The sequence below is a fragment of the Schistocerca americana genome, chromosome 4 (genome assembly GCF_021461395.2).
Source record: "Schistocerca americana isolate TAMUIC-IGC-003095 chromosome 4, iqSchAmer2.1, whole genome shotgun sequence".
Taxonomy (NCBI): Eukaryota; Metazoa; Arthropoda; class Insecta; order Orthoptera; family Acrididae; genus Schistocerca; species Schistocerca americana.
Window position 1 is genome coordinate 615,802,703 of NC_060122.1, and position 26,194 is coordinate 615,828,896.

The following is a 26,194-nucleotide window of genomic DNA, read 5'->3' on the forward strand; positions in this document are numbered from 1 at the left end:
CAGAACTCACATCAATATCACTGGAAAAATTTGACACCATCCTGTACAGGTTACTGCTCTGTCTGGTCCTGGAGAACAGCATGGTAAAGCAGAGGAATTCAGAGGGCTTCCACAACCAGAATCGTGCACCTGCCAGTGGTAATTCCCAGGGTGTAACTACAGCACATCACAAGTGTTACTCTCCTAGAGAGATTTTTGGGAGACAGCATAGTCCTTTTACAAGAGAGCATGTCAGCTCAGAGCTTCATATCCAGGCACATGGACAAAAATCTGCCATGGTAGCAATGGCAGGTCTTTTGAACAGATAACCAACACCTAAAGAATGTGCAATTAAAGGAATTACAATTACAGATAATAGACAAGAAATTATATGCACAAATCAGGCAGCATAATCAAAATGGAAGATAAAACTGGAAGGCTGTGGACTTCAACACATTCAGGTCATACTGAACATGACCCTAAAAGGATTCCACTGCTTGGCAGTGCCTCTTACACCTTGGGTTTTCTTTAAGAGAAAAACACACACACACACACACACACACACACACACACACACACATCCCCTTGTAGTATTTTGGCTCTGACTGATGAGATGATTGGAAAGATCTTGATAATTTCAGTGCCAGATCCCAATGCTTGTTTAAATTGATCTCTCTTTGTCTGCCCATAAAATTTTCAAACATGCTTATTTTGATGACCTCCTTAATTCTACCTTCCCAGAGACAGGAGAGCATGCATGACTATGTCTTATTGTACTTCATTTTGTGATTATATTCCAAGGAGAGCACTTCCATTGGTGATTTGCTTGGTTGTTTCAGTTAGGTGCATTGGTGCTTGGACCTCTCCTCGACTGTTTATTTATTTATTTGTTGTATTTTTTTTGCATGGAGACACCAACTGGTGTCTTTTGCAAACGTCATAGCATTTTTTTTACAAGTTTAGTACAGTCATATATACATATGTGATTACATATACAAGATACAAATGTACCATTGTACCTAATAAGCCACAATATTGGGTGTTACATCGTACCTATTACAAATGTTCAGATTTTACACAACTATATATATAACTCTTTGTCTTTAAATATGTCTGCTTGTGTCTGTATATGTGTGGATGGATATGTGTGTGTGTGCGCGAGCGTATACCCGTCCTTTTTTCCCCCTAAGGTAAGTCTTTCCACTCCCGGGAGTGGAATGACTCCTTACCCTCTCCTTTAAAACCCACATCCTTCCGTCTTTCCCTCTTTCCTGATGAGGCAACAGTTTGTTGCGAAAGCTTGAATTTTGTGTGTATGTTTGTGTTTGTTTGTGTGTGTATCGACCTGCCAGCGCTTTCGTTTGGTAAGTCACATCATCTTTGTTTTTTCAACTACTCAATCTCCAACTTCCAGCTCCACTCCCTCCAAAACCTCAAAATTCCAATCAACACAATCTGGAACCACAACACCCTAATTCAGTAGTTAACCTTTCCTCCAAACCTCTCTCCCAATCCGAAACCTCTGTCCTATCCAAAGGCCTCACCTTCAGCCCCACTCCCAGATTCAACCAAACACCCCTCGTCAAAGATTTACTGTCCTACACCCGTACTCTCTGCTGGAAATATCACTTTGCCACGAAGAAAAATGATCCTAATCCTACTCCTAATGATCCAACTCCCCAAGATACCATCCAAATTGAACCCTGCCTGGAACAGTTCCGTCCTCCGTCGCAGCGGGACCCACCTCCTCTTCCTCAAAATCACCCTCTCCAAACCTTCCAGGAATTTCTGACTTCCAGCCTTGCATCTCAATCCTTCTTAAAAAACCTTAATCCTACTCCCAACATCACAACTGCTGAAGCCCAGGCTATCTGTGATCTGAAGGCTGACCGATCCATCGTCATTCTTCCGGCGGACAAGGGTTCCACGACTGTGGTACTTGATCGTCGGGAGTATGTGGCTGAGGGACTGCGTCAGCTTTCAGACAACACCACATACAAAGTTTGCCAAGGTAACCCCATTCCCGATGCCCAGGCGGAGCTCCAAGGAATCCTTAGAACCTTAGGCCCCCTGCAAAACCTTTCACCTGACTCCATCAACCTCCTGACCCCACCGACACCCCGCACCCCTACCTTCTACCTTCTTCCTAAAATCCATAAACCCAATCATCCCGACCGCCCCATTGTAGCTGGTTACCAAGCCCCCACAGAACGTGTCTCTGCCAATGTAGATCAACACCTTCAACCCATTACATGCAGTCTCCCATCCTTCATCAAAGACACCAACCACTTTCTCGAACGCCTGGAATCCTTACCCAATATTTTACCCCCGGAAACCATCCTTGTAACCATTGATGCCACTTCCTTATACACAAATATTCCGCACGTCCAGGGCCTCACTGTGATGGAGCATTTCCTTTCACGCCGATCACCTGCCACCCTACCTAAAACCTCTTTCCTATTCACCTTAGCCAGCTTCATCCTGACCCACAACTTCTTCACTTTCGAGGGCCAGACATACCAACAATTAAAGGGAACAGCCATGGGTACCAGGGTGGCCCCCTCGTACGCCAACCTATTCATGGGTCGCTTAGAGGAAGCCTTCTTGGTTACCCACGCCTGTCAACCAAAAGTTTGGCACAGATTTATTGATGACATCTTCATGATCTGGACTCACACTGAAGAAGAACTCCAGAATTTCCTCTCCAACCTCAACTCCTTTGGTTCCATCAGATTCACCTGGTCCTACTCCAAATCCCATGCCACTTTCCTTGACGTTGACCTCCACCTGTCCAATGGCCAGCTTCACACGTCCGTCCACATCAAACCCACCAACAAGCAACAGTACCTCCATTATGACACCTGCCACCCATTCCACATCAAACGGTCCCTTCCCTACAGCCTAGGTCTTCGTGGCAAACGAATCTGCTCCAGTCCGGAATCCCTGAACCATTACACCAACAACGTGACAACAGCTTTCGCATCCCGCAACTACCCTTCCGACCTGGTACAGAAGCAAATAACCAGAGCCACTTCCTCATCCCCTCAAACCCAGAATCCCCCACAGAAGAACCACAAAAGTGCCCCACTTGTGACAGGATACTTTCCGGGACTGGACCAGACTCTGAATGTGGTTCTCCAGCAGGGATACGACTTCCTCAAATCCTGCCCTGAAATGAGATCCATCCTCCCCACTCCACCAAGAGTGTCTTTCTGCCGTCCACCCAACCTTCGTAACCTCTTGGTTCATCCCTATGAAATCCCCAAACCACCTTCCCTACCCTCTGGCTCCTACCCTTGTAACCGCCCCCGGTGTAAAACCTGTCCCATGCACCCTCCCACCACCACCTACTCCAGTCCTGTAACCCGGAAGGTGTACACGATCAAAGGCAGAGCCACGTGTGAAAGCACCCACGTGATTTACCAACTGACCTGCCTACACTGTGAAGCTTTGTATGTGGGAAAGACCAGCAACAAACTGTCCATTCGCATGAATGGACACAGGCAGACAGTGTTTGTTGGTAATGAGGATCACCCTGTGGCTAAACATGCTTTGGTGCACGCCCAGCACATCTTGGCACAGTGTTACACCGTCCGGGTTATCTGGATACTTCCCACCAACACCAACCTATCCGAACTCCGGAGATGGGAACTTGCTCTTCAACATATCCTCTCTTCCCGTTACCCACCAGGCCCCAACCTCCGCTAATTTCAAGTTGCCGCCACTCACACCTCACCTGTCATTCAACATCATCTTTGCCTCTGCACTTTCGCCTCGACTGACATCTCTGCCCAAACTCTTTGTCTTTAAATATGTCTGCTTGTGTCTGTATATGTGTGGATGAATATGTGTGTGTGTGTGTGTGTGTGTGTGTGTGTGTGTGTGTGTGTGGGCGCGCGCGCGTGTGTATACCCGTCCTTTTTTCCCCCTAAGGTAAGTCTTTCCGCTCCCGGGATTGGAATGACTCCTTACCCTCTCCCTTAAAACCCACTTCCTTTTGTCTTTCCCTCTCCTTCCCTCTTTCCTGATGAGGCAACAGTTTGTTGCGAAAGCTTGAATTTTGTGTGTATGTATGTGTGTCTGTCAACCTGCCAGCACTTTCATTTGGTAAGTCACATCATCTTTGTTTTTAGATATATTTTTCCTACGTGGAATGTTTTCCTCTATTATATATATATATATATATATATATATATATATACAATAATTTATTTTAGTTTAATAATAATATTCACTTAAAAAATATAAACACTTGTCAATCAAGAAATATTTCAGTTTCACTTTGAATAAGTTCCCTTTGTGGCACCTTATAGAGCTCGGTAATCTGTTGTACCATATTTGACCACTAATGCATGGACTATGGTCTGTTGTTTTCAATTTTGTTCTTTGTCTGTAGTAGCAGTCTTTATTTCTTGTATTATAGGCATGCATATCAGAGCACTTTGTTGCTTTGTTTTGATGTGTCACAAAAAATATAATTAATTTGTAAAGATACAGTGAGTAGACTGTGAGGTATTTATGATGAACAAAGATTTTCCTGCATGAATCTCTATACCCTAATCCATGGATAATTCTGATTGCTCTTTTCTGTAGGGTTAATATTCTGTTCATATGTATGTCGGCAGCACAACCCCATATCTCTATCCCGTAATTAATCTGTGCAGAAATGGTTCCATAATAAATTGTTGTTAATGTCTGATGTGGAACTACTTTTGATAACTGGCTGATTAGATGTAACGAACTGCTGATTTTATTGCATAAAAATTTGATATGGTTTATCCATCTTAGATTTTTATCTAGGTGAATACCTAGAAATCTGCAGCCTTCTGTGTCCACTACTTCAATTCCACCTATGTTACTGATAGAGGTTTGGTGTGAGTTTGTAAGTTTAATGGCAATAACTGAGATTTACTGAAATTAACTTTCAAACCTTGATCTTGGAAATGATGGTTTCATTTGGATACAACAGGCCATACTGCCACAGAATGTGAAATACACACAGTTTTGTAGAAGTCCAGATCATCTGTAAAATTACAAGACAGGCTTTCATCATTACTGACAGGCACAAAATACAATGGATGTCATATTTCCATATGAATCAACCAAATTTTCCAGAGCTTGAACTGGCACAGGACAGATAAGTGACCCTTGGAGCTGAACTTGGCTGTATTATAAGCACACTATAGCTTAGCACTTCCTGACCCTGATGATGAGAGTGGGGAATTAGCAGAAGCCAGCCAGCATTTCATTGTTTTCAGTCAGTATTGACCTTAAATGGTAAACAATATTATTTACAACAAAAAAATTCAGCTGGCCAGCATTGGCCTGTTTCCAGTCAGTATCAACCTCAGACAGCAAACAATACTATTTTTAGCAAAAATACTTCAGTGTTGAGCATACAAAATCATTCAGGTGGTTGTTACCTCCAGGTATCACATCTACTTTTGTAGAAAAACAAATGTTGTGTGCACAATCCCTCCCCCTCACAAGCATGCACATGCGCTTGCTCTCTCTCTCTCTCTCTCTCTCTCTCTCTCCCTCACACACACACACACACACACACACACACAGAGAGAGAGAGAGAGAGAGAGAGAGAAAGGGGGGGGGGGGTTCTTTTTCAGTCACAGTTCACCACCTCTGTGAAGGTTGTCATTTCATGTATAGATGTGCATGAAGTAGGGGTGACAAGTGTTTGCATGTTTACATTTTCCAGAAATGTAATATAACAATGTTTCATGTTCTAGTAAAGTAGGTGTTTATACTTCTTGTGCATAGTGCCAGCTAATTGTAAGTTCAAGATATGTATGGTTTTATTTATTGTTTGTAATGTATCTGACATTTTGTATACTATTGTTTGAATAGTGAAAAGACAAAGAAACTAACGAATAAATAAATAAATAAATAAATAAATAAATAAGTGTCAAGTCACAGTGTGCATGTAGCAAATAACTGTCAAACCAAGAATATTACACAGCTAGGTTGAAGTCCAAGCAGGAATACATACAATTTTTTTTAAAGAAGTAATTTTCCTGCATGACACTGTATTTATTCAAAATAAACCCTTTATTTCATTTTTGATTAACTAATTTTTCCTCTTTGGGCATTATCAAGCAACATTACACAAAAATTATGCTGTATGCTTTCAGACTGTCATGAGACACAAGAAATGTGGCAAGAATAATATGTACAGCATCACTAATAAGAATGCAACAACACCCTGCGTAAGCATGGGCACCAAAATTACAGATGTGAAGTTCTGCACCTGGAAATGAAAAGAGAACAACCTGTACAAGTGTTTACTCACTGTAACACCATGCACAATGCATTAAAATAGGGCAGAATGTCTTAAATAAAATCATACTGGTGTGGTCAACATCTTAAAATCAAATGGCAAGAATGTCTACAAACTCAGGAACAGAACCTTGTTATCAACTGTTCCATTATTATTAAGGTCTCTATTACATGCAGTTCTTTTCACACTGCTTTGTGGACCATGATGTGATGAAGGCATATAAAGTAACTTTTTGTGTGATGTCACTTGATAATAAGAGACTTCAAATATTACTCATACAATAAAGTGTATGCATCAATTAAAAAATAGCCTCACTCAAGAAAATTCCTTCATTCAAGAAATTGTATGTGACTGTGGAACCAAACATAAAAAAGTACACATCAGACAACAGCTTGCTGAAGAAAAGAAATAGGTCAGTATTCCAAATTTTGTGCGCAAAAATTATTTGGCTATTAATCTGAAGGAAGTATTTTTTTACTTCTGTTTTGGTAAGTCATATTACAAAAATAAATTTCTTTTGCTGTTTTGCTAAATGAGCTATCTTAGTTTCCTAGATTTTCAACATGTTTACATACCACACAGTCTGGACAAGATAGGTCCCTTAGTTCAAAACGCGGCTCTACTTTTTCCCACGGCCCGGCAGGCTTCTTGTCAGTTTCAATCTTAACTAGGACGGCCGAGTGGCAGGGAGCAGGGCAGAGGTGATCACAGGCCTTGTGCTGACGTTCGCATTTCTGCTTGCACGGAGGACAGTCACCGAAGTGGCACTTGTGTGGTGACTGTACTGGATGATGACACAGAGATTCCAACCTACACAGAGATAAATCTGTCATCTCACACAATAAGTATACTTACATTCTTCGATTATATTCTTACAGACACAACCAACACTCATTTGTACTGGTACATCAGAAAGCCAAGTCTCACAAGTTCTAATATGAATAGTGGATTATGTAAGCTTGTAGTTTAGCTTCAACAAACAGAACTAAATTTTTGCTTAAATTTCTTAACTTTGTGGCCTCTTTACGACTGTTAATGTTGTATAATGGCAATTATCATTTGATAAGTCAGATCAAACAGAAGGAAAGGGCATTCCACATCCTGTACGAGCACATGCCTGCATTCTGCAGTGTTTGAACTAACATCCAGCTTGAGGACAGCTTTACTTTTGTTAATGACTCAGTTACACATTTATAGAGCCATCCCTGTTTGATGAACTTACTGACTCTGGAAACATAATGTCGCTAATTATTTTAACTATTGGCAAACAATGTAACGTAATACACTCTTGCAGGTTACCTTACTACATGCCTGCCTGCTGTTAATTATAAACATATGTATTTTATTGTACTAAAATCACACTAAGTGAGAACCTGCAAGTAAACCCTTACTAAAATATCTGATAAGTCAAGACTTATATTCTTTGGCTTGTTTTGACCAACACATTAGTGTGGTTAGTTTTGTATATTTAGATTTAATGTAGCCTGTATCATTGAAAGTTTGTTTAAGTGCTGATTACTAGTGCAGTGAGAGAGTTAAGGTGAAAAATATATGATGTGTGTAGCATCTGAATAAGGAGTAGATGAAAGCAGACAGTACGGGGCAGTGCCACAAATGTAAGACACACGAATGTGTCCATCTGGAAACAATAAAGCCACACAGTAACATGAATCCTAGGAGTAGGTTGTAAAGACAAACTTTTTCTGTGAAGTGTGCCTGGTATACGATAATTTCTGGATGAAAAACACAGCAATGATAGAATTTGTTCCAAGTTGCAGTTTACAGCAGTGTGGACTATAATTTATAGACTAATTTTTTAATACTTGCTCTGAGACACTTCTTTTGTGATGTTTTGAACTTACAACATGGACTGGGTGTAGGTACATTAAACTTTGATAAATATTTCAGTGACCCATGTGCGGGTTTACTGGCCCGAAAATTTGATCAGGCACGACATTAACTTGAGACTTCTGAATTATTAAACCAATTTTGGGACATTACTAATGTGGTTCCATGCATTTGTGTTAAGTCATTGCGTCCACTACTACATATGAAAAAATCAACTGCTCTGTTGAAGATTGGTTCACCATACCTCACCTACAATCAATTTTGCCATACTCTTGCATTTCTACAATTACATCACTATTTAGGTACCTGCAATATCAAATTTCAGGAAAACATTGTGGCCTTCATTGTCAACCCTTTACAGTCAGCAGCCATGGCTAATTTTATTCGTCATACATTATTCCTCAGATCTCTTGGTTAGCAGCTACACAACTGACTGATTACAGGATGTGAAATAATTTTTACCACAGGCTGGCAAATCACACGATTTGATGTTACTTAAATAAAAGAATATCCTACAAACAGCATTAAACAGTTCACATACTAAATGCAACTAGTTAGATCAAATATCATCTAGTCCATATCCTCATCCTCAGCACCACTATCAGCCCTTTGGCATCCACCACTCGTCCATATTTTTCCATGCATTACAGTCTTCAGCCATACACACCTATGTTCCTCCTGCATGTTTTCTACTGTAATCATCTACCTTCCATTTAATCATTTTCCTTGATCCATCTACCATTGATGGTTTGGCTATAATGACCAAATCATCTCAGTGTTATTTTCATTACTGTTACTATTACACATTCCATTCCAAGTCTGTTTCCCCATCCATTAATTATCTTTATTCTATACACTTTGTCTTTAGTTTGTTATAGCTTAAAAGTGACGTTGTCCTCAACCTGCCGAATTGTTTGAACTCCACAGATTTTGTTACACATGATCTTACTGGATGTGGTATGCTTTTGCCTTCCTCCAAATTGTTAACTGACTTAATCAGACAGTTGTAGGGGGGGCCTTCAGTTTAATGTGAACCCCAAACAACAGTACAATTTCTCATTTTTTGCCAAAAACAAAGTGTTACGAGAGCGAAGAAGAAGAAGAAGAAGAAGAAGAAAGAAAGAAAGGCACTCCAGTAACAGCATGGATGGCACCTGGGAATTAAACCCCCACCTTTGGATTTGTAGTCTGACATTTATCAACCCAACCATAGAACACAAATATTCCACACATATAGCATGAACTTCAAATGTACCTACAGCAACCCACATTTTTGTCACCAGTTGGTATTAATCACATTTTACAAAGAAATTGTGAGATGAGGTATGGAGGCATACTGAAAACAAAATCCTGAGATACTATAAGTTAATACTTATTTGAAAATGAAATCTATTTCACAGTTCTGTTTTTCTTATATAAAATGATAAACATTAGTTAAAATGCAATTACTGCCATTATTTTCAAGATAACAGTAACAAGTAAAGAACATAAAGTAACATATTAATTTTTTTTTCAGGCACCTGCATAGTTTGAAGCACCGTGGTGGTTTTGTGTGTTTCTTCCTACCACAAGGGACTGTTATTGTAGTGCTTCCACAACGACATTTTACTTCAGCAGTTAAGGGACAGGGGTAGCACTGCCCCCTATGACAAATGGATGCACATTTATGGTTCCCACACGTCAGTGTACGTCCACAAGGCTTTTCGCAGGGCGGACAGTTACCGTCACAGCACTGCAGAATGAGAAACAATTACATTAAACACATGTTTAACGCATTTGACCTAAACGACTGAGTTCATATGCACTTTCATATTGGAAGCTTTACAGTAAGGATAAATATAATTTTTCATATTTGATAAAATTTGAGACTGGTAAGTACAAATATTACAATTACTGACAGCTAAAGCTCCAGTAGATCATACACCATACCTTGCGGTTACAAGGATGGCGAAAGCAGTCCTTCACTCTCTTGCATTTTGTGTCACACAGAAATTCCTTTTTACATGGCTGTTCTTTAGTATGCAGTCCACACCGGCAGGATTTAGTAATCACTTCAAGGCACTATAAAAATATTATTACATCAGAAAAATCCTGAAACAGCTCTTATAAAGAAATGTAAATCATCATCTTCCTACACAGCAAACAACATAGGTGAGATCAAATTTGTGCCATGCACTCAATCAGATCACCATTTCCCAAATCTCAGATTGAATACCTTCTAGGTCAAAAATTATGTTTTTAATAATGTAGCAATGTAGGTACAACCTAAACCTAAAACACAAACATGTAAAAAAGTGTGTGTAAGGATGAGGTAACTAATTTTTCCAATTTTAGAAATCAGATACTTCACAAATCCCACTATTCAACTCGTGTAAATGGAGAAACATACATGTCACTGATGACAGCACTGTCATCTTCATTAATAAGTGAGGGGGAAAGGACTCCTTCCGTTAATTTTTGAGATGCCTTTGAGTCAAACAGGAAATTATGGATTCACTGTACAAAGTTCACCTGTGGATGTCTTTGAACTGCAAGTTATTGTTCAACTTGGAGAGGGGGAGGGGGAGACAGACTATTTTAGTGAAAATGAGGAAATGATGTTTCTATGTAATGTAACCTCCCAGTATAAAATACAATTATTTACAGAAAAGTATCTATTCACTCACGATAGACAATTATGTTTCTTGTAGGACAATGTTTGTTTACTGGTGACAGGAAAGAACTAGAGAAAATTTCCCAAAATGCTTTGCATAATGGCAAAGCTTGCTTAAATAATCAACATGACTGTAGCAGCTGTCTGTATGTTTAGGTTAGTCACTTTTTTTAAATAAATCTCAGATTCCAAGATTTTATTGTTTTAGCAATCTCTACCCAAAATTTTTGAAAAATATTTCTTAACATTGAAACCACACCACAAACTTGACCTGGTGCTTTCCAAAACTGGCATAGCCTTCCCATACACTGGAGCACGAAAATATTGATTTCAGAGACTGCAAGAGAATATATGCTTATTTAATTTCTGTATTCTATCCATATTAAATTACAAATGATAGAATGCAGTGTGACATAGTACTTTGTTTCCTTTGACACACACACACACACACACACACACACACACACACACACACACACACAAAGAAAGAAAGAAACAGTCATTATGAATGCAGACAAGTTTTCACCAACTTCTTTAAAGCAATAAAAGAAAAATAAAGGCACAAAATATGACAATGTACCATTAACAATTACTTTTCAATTAAATAGAAATCAATGAAATCCAAAACCAAATTAAATTGTTTGCCATGAATTGCTAATGATCTGCAGAATGCAGTTAGTTCAATTTTCTTCATCTCTTCTAAAATGGAGAGTTGAGTCTGCAGCTGCAACCCTTGATATTGCTGTTAAAATTATCCTCACACATAATTGAGTGCTGAAATGTGGTTCAGTGTTGCTTTGGAAACATTTATTAACCCTCTAGATATTCGTAATATACGGCCAAGTCATATTGTGATGTTGCAAAAAAGCGCTGTAAGTGTAGGTGCAGGTGTAGGATGTTGTTGTTGTGGTCTTCAGTCCTGAGACTGGTTTGATGCAGCTCTCCATGCTACTCTATCCTGTGTAAGCTTCTTCATCTCCCAGTACTTACTGCAACCTACGTCCTTCTGAATCTGTTTAGTGTATTCATCTCTTGGTCTCCCTCTATGATTTTTACCCTCCACACTGCCCTCCAATGCTAAATTTGTGATCCCTTGATGCCTCAGAACATGTCCTACCAACCGGTCCCTTCTTCTTGTCAAGTTGTGCCACAAACTCCTCTTCTCCCCAATTCTATTCAATACCTCCTCATTAGTTATCTGATCTACCCATCTAATCTTCAGCATTCTTCTGTAGCACCAGGTATAGGATATGTTCTGCTAATATGCTATCCGAACTGTTACAGACAGCTCACCCACTGATATACAACTCTCACAATTGGTAAAATGTACCAACATTTCTACATTTTGCTGCGTGAGCTGGAAAACTAAAATCATTCTGTGAGTTTGCTGAGGTACAATACAAAAAATTTTTTAGGTCACAGTAAAACTAGATGGTTATTTCTTCCTCCAGCTGCTGAAAGAATTGCTCATGTCTTTCAACCATTAAATTCCTACTCCTGTCCCTTGACAAGTGTCCTATTCCCCTGAAGAATTTTTTCAAAAATCCACTTCTCTTCATCACCTTTCAACCTAGTTCAGTATTTTTGCTAAAAGTATTCCGTGCACTGAAAATGACAACACTACTATAATTGAAGTTGCTGAAAAAATAAATATGTTGCACAATAAATTAACCCTTTAACTGCTCTGGAAGTGTTAACGTGCACGCCTTTGTACCTGTCCTTGTGTGCTCTGAACGTGTTTATGCCCACCACCAGTCGTCCTACCTGGTAGAAGGACCTGGTAGACAGGTACAAAGGGGTGAGCACTAACACGTCCAGAGCAGCTAAAGGGTTAAAAGCCAGGAAACCTGAAAGATTTTTGACAGCTGCAGTAAAACAGCAGTATGAGTACAATCAGGACGACACGCATTTAATTTTTCGTACATCTAATCAGAACACCCGAGAACAGGATCATCAGGAGAATAATAGAAAAATTGTGGAATAGTAAGTGCAAGATTAAGTGGATTACAGAAATCAAGGAAGATATGGATGAGCTACAGATTACATTGGAAGACCTAAGAAACAAAACTGACAAAATCAGGAAACTTACAGACAAATAAACCAGATTGCAAACAAGGATCAACAAACAGACAATAAGAAGGGTGGTTTCCCATGAAGAAAGAAGGGCGAGATCCGAGAGAATGAAGAAGTACTGGGCTGGAAGGAAACTGAAAAATTTCTTGTACAAAGTTGGCTAGAGTCGTCCAATGAAGGCCATAAAATGTAAATAAAATAAAATAAAACAGCAGTTACAAGAATGAGAAACTGAGGCATAGTGACACTTGATCAGTTTAACCATATTGTGACAGCTTCCTATGATACTTGCATTTGACATATTAGTGAATGGTGTAAAGCAATTCTGAAACCCCTTCAGCCAATGGAGTGAATCAATCTAAATAAAACAATCAGCTGGATTAGTGTTCAAGAAATGTATCATTTTGAGACATCTAGTGTCATGAACTTCACTGTAGATGAGAGAGAGCTGTTTTACGAGTACTGTTGTGTAAGAAAACACTCTGAAGGCGAACAATTGAAAACAAAAGATCATTAATGGGCATAGTGGGTGTTGGGAGTCAAAGTCTGTCATAGAGTGTGAGACCAACGACAGTTCTTCATCTCATGCCCAGGCACGAGTAAAGGTAACAGCACAGTTCACTGCACCCAAAAAAGACAGCTGGGTAGGGCACTGATAAATAGCAGATTTTTTTTTTTTTAAAAAAAAAAAAAAAAGAAAGCTGAACACCTAAACAGCACAAAATTACAGAATGAAAATATTGCGAGCGAGCGAGAGAGAAAGAGAAAGAGAGAGAGAGAGAGAGAGAGAGAGAGAGAGAGAGAGAGAGGACTTCTAGCTGACTACATTGTTCAAACTATGCAGTCCAACTGGCAGGTACAATGGTATTGACCAGGGCAAGGTAGCCATACTTGCCTGTGTGTTTTTGCTACTTAGCTCTGAAGAAGAATGTTGTCTGAAAGCTCAGCAATGATTTCAGTATTGCTTATGTGCCAGTCAACCATTCAACAACTCACCTACACAATAAGTGATTACCTATCCCTCTATCATTATTTGAAAATTCTAGTAAATAGATTACATGATATAGCTGGTAAGAGGAAAGTAAATTCCCCATATTCAAAAATGTGATGGAATATACCATTATCTTGAAATACACTTTAATGTCCAGAGCAAAATTAATAAGTTCTTGACACAGTAAATTTCAGTGGCAAGTCAGACATGTGGCAGGTGCTGCTAACTTTCCAGTCACACATAATCACTTTACAAACTCCATTCAATTCTAGAAGTTATAAAACTAATAACTAAACAAGGAATCACCGTCTGTAATAAAATATTATTATTGTCTACATCACAACAGATAATACTGATGAACTTAAATTAATATTGGATGTGACAAATTGTGTCAAGCAACAGGAAGTAATGACCATTTGGGTTTAGTAAATTCAACACAGTATTTCATTGACAAAAAACATGTCTTTTACAGAACTGAAACTACTTTATTTTTCTATGCAGTCATCTCCCTTATTTAATCATTTGCCATACCTTTACACAAGTTTTGTAATTCTCATGTCGCTGTCGGCTGCCACAGTCCATACAGTTATCCGTTTACTGCATCACTTTCAAAATGTTTCTGTGCTTCATGAAAAAGTGAAAATCACTAGGAGCAGTCCTGGAGTGTACAGTGCATGATCAAAAGTTTCTAATCCAAACTGATCCAACAAGTCTCTAGTTGCAACAGCACTTAGATGTGAAGAGCACAATATCATGAGAAAGCATTCTGCACCTATGATTTTGGATTTCTTGCTGTGGTTTTCTTATGGTATCACAATACCAATCTGCACAGATTGTAATGCCTTTTGGCATGGAAATCATCAAGAGAATAGCCTTACGAAACCAAGAATCCATTGTCACGAGTTTTCATTTTTACATTGTATTTTCGTGTGTTTTGAGTGATGTGAGATGATGCCATTCGAATGAGTGGCACATGGTCTCTGATATAAAGTTAGACACCCATGTCTCACCAAAAGTAACAATTTGATCAAGAGAAACTGATTTCCACCTGCAAGATACTGCAGCAAAAATGTCAGGCCTGCAGCCAGTCTGTGTGTTCTGTGTAGGTCATTCAGTTGCCAGGAGACATATTGAGCATAAATTTCTCTGTTGACAAAATGTCTGTCCAAAGTTCCACTATGCAGGGAATGAAAAATGTATGTGTCAGAAATACATAACTCATCTAGGGTTTCATGTCTGTCTTGCAAAATTTCATTCTTCAGTGGATTCTTTGATTCATCTGTGATGAGTGCACATGCACATCTGCTCATTCACTTTTGAACATTTCACACCACTTTATCACGTTTGCTTCATTCACTGCTGTATCACCCCATCCATTAATTTTATAGTAGATTTCTGCAGGTTTCAACTTCTGAGCATTCACAAACTTAATAGCATCTCAGACCTTACAGTTAGTCCCAATTTGTACGACACAATTAATTTTAAACAATCATGGAATACACAATAATAACTTGTTTCTACTGACACTCGCACAACACTGAGATGAGAGGATGAGGAAACATTAAGACCTCAGACAGAAGCCTGATAAGAATCTGCACATCTGGGATTATGCAATAGGTCATTACTTCCTGAGTGACCCAAATATTAATGCAAAACAAAAACTCTGTTTTGCACTTCTTACCACACTTGACAACTCTTACATAGCATAACTATATCCACAGTACCACATAAACAGAACTACATCATTGACAATTGCTCACCACAGTCAATACGTACTGAACCACATTTGTCCCTATGGCACCGGCGAGGGCAGCGGTGGACCCCGCACTCGAGTGGACGGCCACATGTGTCGCCACAAACGGGTGTTTCTTCTGTGCACGGGAGAACAAATGAAGCCTTACCACAGGGGCATGTGCGAGGCCCGGACAGGGGACAGTCACCACATGGTCCAGCATGACACACTTGTTCACAAGAGTGGTACCCACATGAAAGATTTTTACCACATACCTGCAAAATATTTGAAGAATGCTATAAATGTAGTATAAATAAATGAAAATATTTTTTACTTAGTCTTATTTCCATTTACAGCACATAACATATAGTACTGCATTTGGAAAGTACAACAAATTTATGGTAGTAACACATACATACTTCATTTACATGTGGTTCCCAAAAGTATTTTTCATAAATTAATTTCCCAATTCTGCTTGTGATTACTCATGTAATTAATCTAATGTAGACTTTGGAAATATGATTCTAGCTGTTGGATTTCATTTTGCACAATCAATTTTTGCTCCAGTATAAACACTCAAATGTTTTCTAAATATGCTTGGGCTGGCAGGTTCCACCTTGCTTTTGACAGTGTTGGTTAGTATGACTTTTGAACAGAGAAGAAGAAATATTAGAGTGAGCATGAAGTTATCCCTCTCCTTTATGTAACTGAAGCGAAATATCCACCATGCTGACTAAACTGGGAATGGGGACTACTGAATTCCAAAGTTCATGTAAATAAACTGACGAATGAAAAACTGATTTTTCATCAGGCTAGCAAAACTGATATAGGCCTTTAACAAGTATACACAATAGCAAAAAATGTTTCCCAAAATTTGGTTTTCACTTTCTGAAAATTGAGCCACATGGAAAGGTAGCAATGGAGCACGGCTGGTGTAAGTTACAAGCTCTTAAAAATTTGTAAGTTTTGGTATTTCTGATACAAGAATAGTGATGGTATCAATGGGAAACTTGTGTTTCAGTCTGCTGGGTCTCTTGAATGAAATTACTTGCTGACTGCCATACCTCTCACACTGACAGGAATGTGATTTAGATCACCTCCTGGTGGTAAGGTCACCTAAACATGTTGGGCAGACACTCAACAGGATGGTCCCTTCCAACCTGAGACCTAAATTACCCCCCCCCTCCCCCACTTTCCTGCCTTCTTTGACCAAACCTCTTTCCTCCCTAACAACAGAACAAAACAAGCTTGGAAATTTTCACCTCCTAATCAGACATACTGTCTCCTTGTAATTTGAAAGTATCTTCCCAATCATTTAAATAACTTTTCTGGTTTGTGTGAAAAGAAATGTTAAAGATTGCTTTGGAACATATAAAAGATGGATTTCAGGTACAAGGGCCAATGGGATTCACACATAATAGCAGACTACTACAGTCTTAAGCATGCGGCATTGCCCTGACAATTCTCTATTTCTGAAGTATTATAAATGTAGTGTGCTTTGATGTCAACTGACTGGGTAGTTTGTACCTTGAACTTGTGTTTTTTTTTAACAAATAGGTTTTCAGGTTACGTACTTTTCTTTCTCATTTTTAATATGCTTTTATCATGCATGTGGATGATTATTAAGGCACTACATTACTTTTTAAAAAATTGTTTCTTTTTTACATCTGCATTTACATCCATATTCTCTAGGCCACCACGTGACTATCACTTTGCTTCTCCCTCTTCCAGTTCCATTTATAAATTGTGTTTGGGAATAATAACTGTCAATATACCTCCATATAAGCTCTAATTTCTCTGATTTTCTCATTGTGATCATTCTGCGAGGGATATGTGAGAGGGAGTAACATGCTGCTCAACTCTTCTTGGAAAATATGCTCTCAGAATATCAACAGCAAACCTCTCTTGTAGCATACGCTGCTAGAGTTTGTTGAGCACCTCCACAATGCTCTTGCACTTGCTGTACAAAATCCTGGGTGATACGAACTGCTCTTCATTGGATCTTCTCTCTCCTATGAATCCAGTCTGGTAAGGGTCCCAGACTGATGACTAATACTCAAGATTTGGCCTTTCAAGAGTTTTATAAACAACTTATTTCATGGATGAGTTATATTTTTTTTTTAAATTTTACATGTCTAATTCCATAGGATCAAATTAGGAGCAAATCTCCATGGTCATAGAACAAGTCAGTACATGAAACTAACATAATTTAAGATAAAATGTAGACAAATACTATGCAAATGACAATGTGGAAGTATATATTACCATAATCAACGATATAACACAGGAAATAGCTTAATTTTTACAGAAATTTTTTGCAAGACTAGTTGATACTATTCAGAACCAAATGTTATAAGCGTTCATAAACTCAGCCAGGCACACACGTGAAATGTCAATTCTGGTCTACTGTGATCAAAACATTTATTTGGAACAAACCACAGAAACTTATAAAGACTTGCTAAATAGTCGTCGTAATCTGAACACGAATTGAAACAAGCACAGATACAATTGTTACAGAAGTCCAAGCTCAAACAGTTGGTTGGTTGGCTAAAAGAGGAGTGGGCGAGGGGGGGGGGGGGTGCTGTTGGGAGGGTGGGGGGAATGGGGGGGAGGGGGGGAGGGAAGGGACCAAATTACGAGGCCATTGGTCCCTTGTTCCTGGGGTAAAATAATTAGACAACGGAAAGAAGAAAAGAAAGGAGACATACAGCACAATAACAGGAGAAAGGAAGAACCAGAAGAACGACAGAAGGACAACCAACACTAATATGGACAAAACAGTAAAAGAAAACCACAGAGAGAAGCAGGAAACAGGTAGAAGGGGTAAAAACATGGGAGCAGATAACCGTGGCTGGCCGACCACGAGAATAAAAAGGAAAAGCCAGCCACTCTGCGACACATTAAAACATCCACCCTAAAAGCGTTAGAGTGCAGAACACAAAGGGACAAAGGATATGCACTGAAACTTATACAGCATGATAAAACCCACCGTCATGTATAAAATGTAAAACTAAATAAGCCGATGAGGTGTTGTCAGCTAAAATTAATGGCAACGAGTCCGTGAAAACACTGCAGCCATCGGGTAAGGAATGCTGTTCAATATGTCCTCCATGGACATATGCAAAGCCGATGTGAGCATCAGCCATCACGCCGTCGATGTAAACCACTTTGTGGCCTCGGTACATGTCAAGAATCGAGAGGAAGAGGCTGCAGAGAGCCGCGGGGTTAACGAGTCCTTAGGGCCATGTGAAAGGTCCATGCAAAGTCATGGTCTAGGTGTACACCATGAAGGTGTACGTGAATGGACCTCAAGTATAGGTGGTAAAGGCAACAACGCCAGTTTGGAAAGATCAATCGCGAACTGTAATTGGAAGCCCTGACCTGGGCCACGGGAGATGAATCGCCGTGGGTAGGAAAAGGAGACGGTGATTCGGATGCGCAGGAGAACTATGAAAGTGTGCAACGTAACAGGCCAGCAGTTGTGCATGCCTAACCTGCAGTGGAGGGACTCTAGCCTCCACAAGGATGTTGGTCACCGGACTCGTCCTAAAAGCTCCCTTTACTAGGCGAACGCCACAGTGGTGCACTGGGTTGAGTAAATGCAATGCTGAGGGTGCCGCCAAACCATAAACCAGACTCCCATAGTCAAGGCAGGACTGAACAAGGGCTCTGTAGAACTGCAGTAGCATAGAGCGATCTGCACCCTAGTTGGTGTTGGTCAGGCAGCAGAGCGCATTGAGGAGCTGCCAGCACTTCCACTTAAGCTGATGAAAGTGAGGAAGCCAAGTCAATTGGGTGTCGAAAACCAGTCCTAAGAATCGATATGTCTCCACTACAGTGTGTGGATGGGCATAACAGTAAAGTTCTGGTTCTGGATGAACGGTATGACGCCAACAGAAGTGCATAACACACGACTTTGTGGCTGAAAACTGGAAACCGTGGGCTAGAGCCCATTACTGCACCTTGTTGATGGCTCCCTGTAGGCACCACTCAGCAACAACAGTACTGGTGGAGCATTACAAAATGCAGAAATCATCTGCATACTAAGAGGGTGAGACGGATGGCCCTACAGCTGCTGCTAGACCATTAATGGTGACTAAAAATAGAAAGACACTCAATAAAGAGCCCTGCGGGGCCCCATTCTCCTGGATATGGGGGGGGGGGGGGGGGGGGGGGGGGGGGGGGGGGGGGGAGTGGAAGGACTACGGGAGGCAACAACTTAGACATGGAAAGTATGAAGCAACAGGAAATTTTGGATAAAAATCGGGAGTGGGCCTTGGAGACACCACTCGTATAATGTGGCAAGGATATGATGTCCCCAGGTGGTGTCACGCTTTGCAAAAAAAAAAAAAAAAAAAAAAAAAAAAAAAAAAAAAAAAAAAAAAAAAAAAGAAGAAGAAGAAGAAGAAGAAGAAGAAGAAGAAGAAAGAAAGAAAGAAAGAAAGACGGCAACCAGGTGTTGGCGTCTGGAAAAGGCTGTTCGGATGGCAGACTTGAGGGACACAAGATTATCAATGGTAGAGCAACCCTGGCGGAAGCCGCCCTGACATGGAACCAGTAGGCCACATGACTCCAGGACCCAACCCAACTGCCGACACACCTTATTCTGACAGACACAGCTTCAAGATGGGTTTGAAGGGGCACAGTTTTACTACAGACTGAGTTCAGGACATAAACGCAAACTCCACCGGGCACTCAATTATAGTCACTACGATTCCTGTAGTATCCCTTATAGCCACAAAGGGCAGGGGTCCGCATTGCCGGGACCTAGGTTTCCTGGAGGGCAATGCAGAAAGCAGGTGTAAAGCTTAACAGCTGCCATAGCTCAGCCAAGCAGTGGAAAAAACTGCCGCAATTCCACTGGAGGGTGACGTCATCGGGAGACTGGGGAGGCATGGAGATTCAATGAGGCAGTTTACGCGGCAAGATCTAGGTCCTCAGCGGACGCCAGAATCTCCACCTTATCTGCAGATGCAGAGCTTGTAGGTAGCGGTGGTGTGGGTGCCTCCGCAATCCCCTTGGTCTTGAGGACCTACTTTTTGGATTTCTCTCGCTGCTCCTTGGGTTTCCCTGGCTGGGAGGACTTCACTGATTCAGTCTCTGGGACTGAGGATGAGCGTGAACCAACTGCTTTTGGGCTCTTCAGCCACTGGCGAGTGTCATCTTTCCCACTAGCAGAACCCTGGGAAGGGAGTGACCCAAGGGACCCCTTCCTAGTGAGAGGAGCCAAAGAAGACTTACACTTCTCCAATTCAGAAGTGGGGACTGACATCCCCGATGTTTGGGGGGGGGGGGGGGGTTGCTACCAAAATAGGTGGTGCGGGAGCAACAGGGGGGGAAGTGCCCTCACCATCATGGGGACAGGTGTAGTCTTCTGGTTATGAGAGGCGACATGAATGCGAGGAACTGATGGGGCGACAACTGTTCTCGTAGCAGCGGCGTAAGGGGAGGCCATAGTCACAGGATGTAGGTGCTCAAATTTCCTCTTAGCCTCAGTGAAGGTCAGTCGGTCCAGTGTCTTATATTCCATGATTTTCCTCTCTTTCTGTAAAATCCTGCAGTCTGGCGAGCAAGGTGAATGATGCTTTCCACAGTTGACTCACATAGGAGGCGGGGCACATGGAGTATTGGGATGTGATGCACGTCCAAAATCTCGACATGTGATGCTGGAAGTACAGCAGGAAGACATATGGCCAAATTTCCGGCACTTAAACACGCATCAGCAGACCATCACCTTGATCTTCTTGGGTAATGTGTCACCCTCGAAGGCCAAGATGAAGGCACCGGTGGCAACCTGATTATCCCTCAGACCCCGATGGACATGCAGGATGAAATGAACACCTTGCCGCTCTAAATTGACATGCAGCTCATTGTCAGACTGCAAAAGAAGGTCTCTGTGGAATACAATACCCTGCACCATATTTAAGCTCTTATGGTGCGTGATGGTAACAGAAACATACCCCAACTTGTCACAAGCTAGTAATGCCCATGACTGGGTAGAGGAAGCTGTTTTTATCAAGACTAACCCAGAGCACAGTTTGGACAAGCCCTCCACCTCCCCAAACTTGTCCTCCGAATGCTCCACAAAAAACTGAGGCTTCATGGACATGAAAGATTTCCCATCAACTCTCACACATACGATGTACCACGGCAAGTACGCTTCACTGCCATCCTTAGCCTGGCGTTCCTCCCATGGTGTGACCAGAGAGGGGAATGATTTGAGGTCCTATTTCTTAGCGTCATCTGCCCTGATGCCACCCACTCTCACCTGGAGGCCTCCCCACAGGCACCACCGAGCCTCAGCAAGGGCCACCGGGCATGATCACCATTGCCGGGAGTCCAGATGCCCCAGGGAGATGGGCATCTACTCCATGGCGTAAGTGGGGAGCTAACAGTGCAAGCATCAGCACCCTGTATTGTCAGGGGGCTACAACCAACAGGGTACAAGGTGGCCCCACCACAACAAACTGGCTACCGTGCTGGATATGAGGTGCAAAGAATTCTATGGACCTCATCAGCACAGAAAACGACAGTGCATAGTGGGTGGAGCATAATGCACCCACAAAGGTGTCCTCGCTCGAGAGATGGAGGACGAACAGGACTGCAAAGCCATGTCAGTAATGTGGGCTAAAGAAGATAATATTCTTCTCGGGTGTGCAGCTGGATCATAACGTCATCTTGACACAATACTTAGGCGGTCCAACTGGCCGCCATCTTCAGGTGAGAGTGCTGGTACACGATCTTGCCGGAACTAGCTTCTCAGCGCAAGCGGAGGCCCCTATATAGGCCGCAGAAGGCCCACAATGTGTGCACGAGAAGGTGCTGTAACTGCCCTCTAGCGCAAGTAAACATACTGCGCCGCCAGTGGTGTAAACAGGCGAAGTTGAGATATCGCTGCCAAAAATTAAAAGTTATTCCAACGATCAAAACACAGACCATTGCTTTTTAATGTCTGATAACACCAGGTTCCAAGTAACCCTTGTCTCTATTAATAAGATTATCAGATAAACAAATCTCTATGGATTCTTTTAAAACACAGTCCCAATAGTGAGATGCAGGGGCAACCATTTGTGTCTTGTCATACAGCATTCTATGTCCCTCGGTGAGACAGTGCTCTGCCACTGCAGATTTCTCAGGCTGAAGCAACCGTGTGTGCCGCTGGTGCTCAACACATCGGTCCTCAATGGTCTGGAGAGACCATGTACCAGCGCTCTCACCTGAAGGTGGCAGCCAGTTGGACCGCTGAAATATTGTGTCAAGATTACGTTGTGATCTGGCTGCACACCTGAGAAGAATATTATCAATTATTACGCAGGCTGCAGCTGGTTACGTTGTCCATGCGTTTGTAGTAATTCAGGTAACATGAAGGCTGGCTTACTCATATTGATTGGGACAGTGCTAGTTTGCTGTTAACCAAAATCTCTATGGTTCTTTCATCTCTGTGACTAACATGATGAGAGCCTGTGTGCAGAGGTATCAGTGGCGGTTTCACTCCCTCCATCTGTTCGTAGCATAATGTGTGTGCTTGATTGCAACTCATGGTGCACATAGGTGTGTGAAATTCAATGCCTTAACACTCACTGAGGACAGATGCGAGTCATCTGTTCTCTCTCAAGTGAGAAATGAGTTCTGCTTGATTGTGTCATTATCCTGACTGCACTTGGATCAAGAAACTTGTCATAAAAGAGCTCAGCCAACAAGGATTCCAGGTCAGGTTTGTAAGTGCTTTGAGGACTGAGCAAGGCCAGGAATACAGTTGTCCAATTTTAATTGTAACAATCTTAATACAATTGGGTACGTTTATTATCATGGAAATTTTCAACTCAAGAAGTCGACCCTAATTCCTCTGGTATCACAGGTTTATTCACATTGGGTGGATCATGTTGGGGTCACCACTGTCTCAAGACTAGATGACAGACTTCCGAACCAAATGTTATAAGCACTCATAAACTGAGCCATGAAAAGACACAAAATATCAATTTATTTAGAACAGACCACAGAAACTTGTACAGACTCATTAAATAGTCATGTTGAGCTGTAACCTGTGTATGAATTGAATCAAGGGCAGGTACAATTGCAACAGAAGTCCAAGTTCAAACAATAACTAACTAAAGTTCTATATTAGGAATCAACAGTCATGGAGCATCACACTGCGTCAGAGAGATTACAGTGTTCCTGGCAGCCAGCACATGAACTCGTTTGATAGCTACAACAAACATTTCAGCTGACAGCTTGTTGATGATGTGTGTCGACATATGCCGCTACAGAGTAATCCAGTTTAGACTTGATTGTGCAAGGATTACTGCTAATATTCTTTACTTCCTGTGGTAGCCTAGTGAAAATTGATGCAGCGGAATACTGCACACCTTTCTGCACAAGAGTTTTTTTTTAAATATATTTCCCTAAGATTCTTCCAATGAATCTCAACCTGGCATCTGCTTTTCCTACTACAATTTCATTTATGTGCTCATTCAACTTTAGGTCTCTCTGGACAGTTATTCTTATGTATTTTATGGTTTCGCTATTTCCAGTGATTCATAGTAAAAGAGGACTGGAAAGCAATAGATCTCTTTCCCTATTTATGCACATTAAATTATATTTATGCATGTTAATTATATTTAATCATGTTCATGGTCAACTGCCAGCCCCAATAACTGGCCCTCTGCAGGTCCTCCTCCATTTCACTACCACCTTCAGGTGTTGCAATCCTTCTATAGACAACACATCATCTGTGATTATCATCATGAGATTACTCACATTATCCACAAGATCATTTATGTATACTGTAAATAGAAACAATCCTATAACACTCCACAGGAGTGCTCTAGAAATCACCTTTATGTCTGGCAAATTCACACTGTTAAAAACAGTGTGTCCAAATTCTATATGCTTGAAAGTCCTGAATCCTGTCACAATTTCTGCCCAATACTTGTAAGTTAATATTTCGTTCGCTACACGACACGTGGAACTGTATCGAATGCCTTCTGCAAGAACACGACAGCAACATGGGCACCACTGTCTATGCTGCTCTGGCTCATATGGATGAACAGAACAAGCTGAGTTTTGAATAATCTCCCTTTCTAGAATCAATGCTGTTTATTATACAGGAGATTTTCGTACTCCACAGATGCCATAATGCCTAAGCATAGACGTTTCATAATTCTACCAGACTGATGTCAGCAATACAGGCCTATAATTATGTGCTTCTGCCAAATGACCTTTCTTGAAACAGAGACCTAAGCTTTTTTTTCTGATCACTCGGTACCCTTTACTGCTTCTACAACCTATGATAATATGCTGCTAGAATCCAGTGTCGTCAGCCAACAGCAACATCTCTAAAATTCCATCTTCACTGACAATAGGTTCCTCTCACTTCTTTCAGGTATTGCCCAGGTTTCTGCTCCATATGTATGCAGTAGTTTCTAATTTGTGTGTTATGTGAAACTTCGTTTAACTGTTTGCTTGCTTGTCTATGCAGTTCTTGATTTTGCTTTAACTTGATCCATCACTGTTAATCATGACTCCCAAATATTTATAAGAGTCCACATAACTTACCACCCCAAAATCTAATCTCAAGTCATGACTCATTCATACCTAAATATAGTATTTTCTCTAAATTAATGGGTAACCCTCATTTCTCGTATTCACTGTGCAATTTTCTAAGCATGTAGTTTGTATCACACTCAGCCCTGCATACATGACGTAATGATCAGCAAAATGCAAACTGAAGAGCCTGTCATCATTTATCCACAAACCCATATGACTTTAAATAATGTAATCATTATCATACACCCATGTCACAACCCTTTGGTCACTGGAACCTCTCCAAATGTTTTTGTACTACTGTAATTCCACAAGTTGTTTCATTATTTGAAGATCTAAAAACTAGAACTTATAAATGACTCACTCCATTCTCTATCACTACAGTCCACAATTTATAGAGGTGAATATTGTTATATGTTTTCTTATGACCAAATATAATCACATAGGCCTCTAATTTCTAGCTAGTCTTTTCTCCACATGCTGTAATAGGCAAAACATATTGTCCGCTCATTATGATCTGGTATGGAACCCATTCTGTTCTTCGTTATTCACAATCTGTGATTTGATTCTCAGCTTCATAATTTCTGCATAAAATCTAGCAACTGAATTTGTCACACTTATTCCTCTGTATCTGGGGCACCTTTGCATACACTTTTTTTTTAATATTTGTTGAGTATGTACATTGTTTCCCATTCCTCTGGCAACTGTTCCCTCCCTTCCCCCCTTAGGTCATCAATTCCAGAAGCTTATCTAGACCAGTTTTGAAGAATTCAATGGACCTGAAGCTTGTCCGCTCTTCACAGTCATTATCACTTTTTCTTACTTCTGCAGGCATTATTATTTGATTCTATTAATAAAATGTATCCAGGATAAACAACTCTTGGTTATTTTTTTTAAAAAAAAAATTCCTTACTACTTCTTCTAGTCCTCCAATGGAATTACAGCAACTGGAAACTTTTTTTATTTTCTTATATTGCACAGATTTCAGAGTTCTCACTGTTTTGCTCACCTCGAATACACTGATCAGTGTGTGTGTGTGTGTGTGTTTGTTTTATCCCATACTACATTCTTTGCACACCTGAC

The 26,194-nt window shown here is 40.8% G+C and overlaps 1 protein-coding gene across 1 annotated transcript in view; it reads right to left on the reverse strand.

Moving 5' to 3' along the window:
- The window catches only part of LOC124612761 (NF-X1-type zinc finger protein NFXL1), a 110,809-nt gene that overhangs the window by 36,109 nt on the left and 48,506 nt on the right, over nt 1-26,194 (reverse strand). Inside the window, exons 6-9 of the mRNA XM_047141154.1 lie at nt 15,613-15,843; nt 10,049-10,180; nt 9,640-9,851; nt 6,847-7,081 (exon numbers count right to left, since the gene is read on the reverse strand). Of these exons, the coding sequence (XP_046997110.1) occupies nt 6,847-7,081; nt 9,640-9,851; nt 10,049-10,180; nt 15,613-15,843 (810 nt within the window). The remainder of the gene's footprint in view (nt 1-6,846; nt 7,082-9,639; nt 9,852-10,048; nt 10,181-15,612; nt 15,844-26,194) is intronic.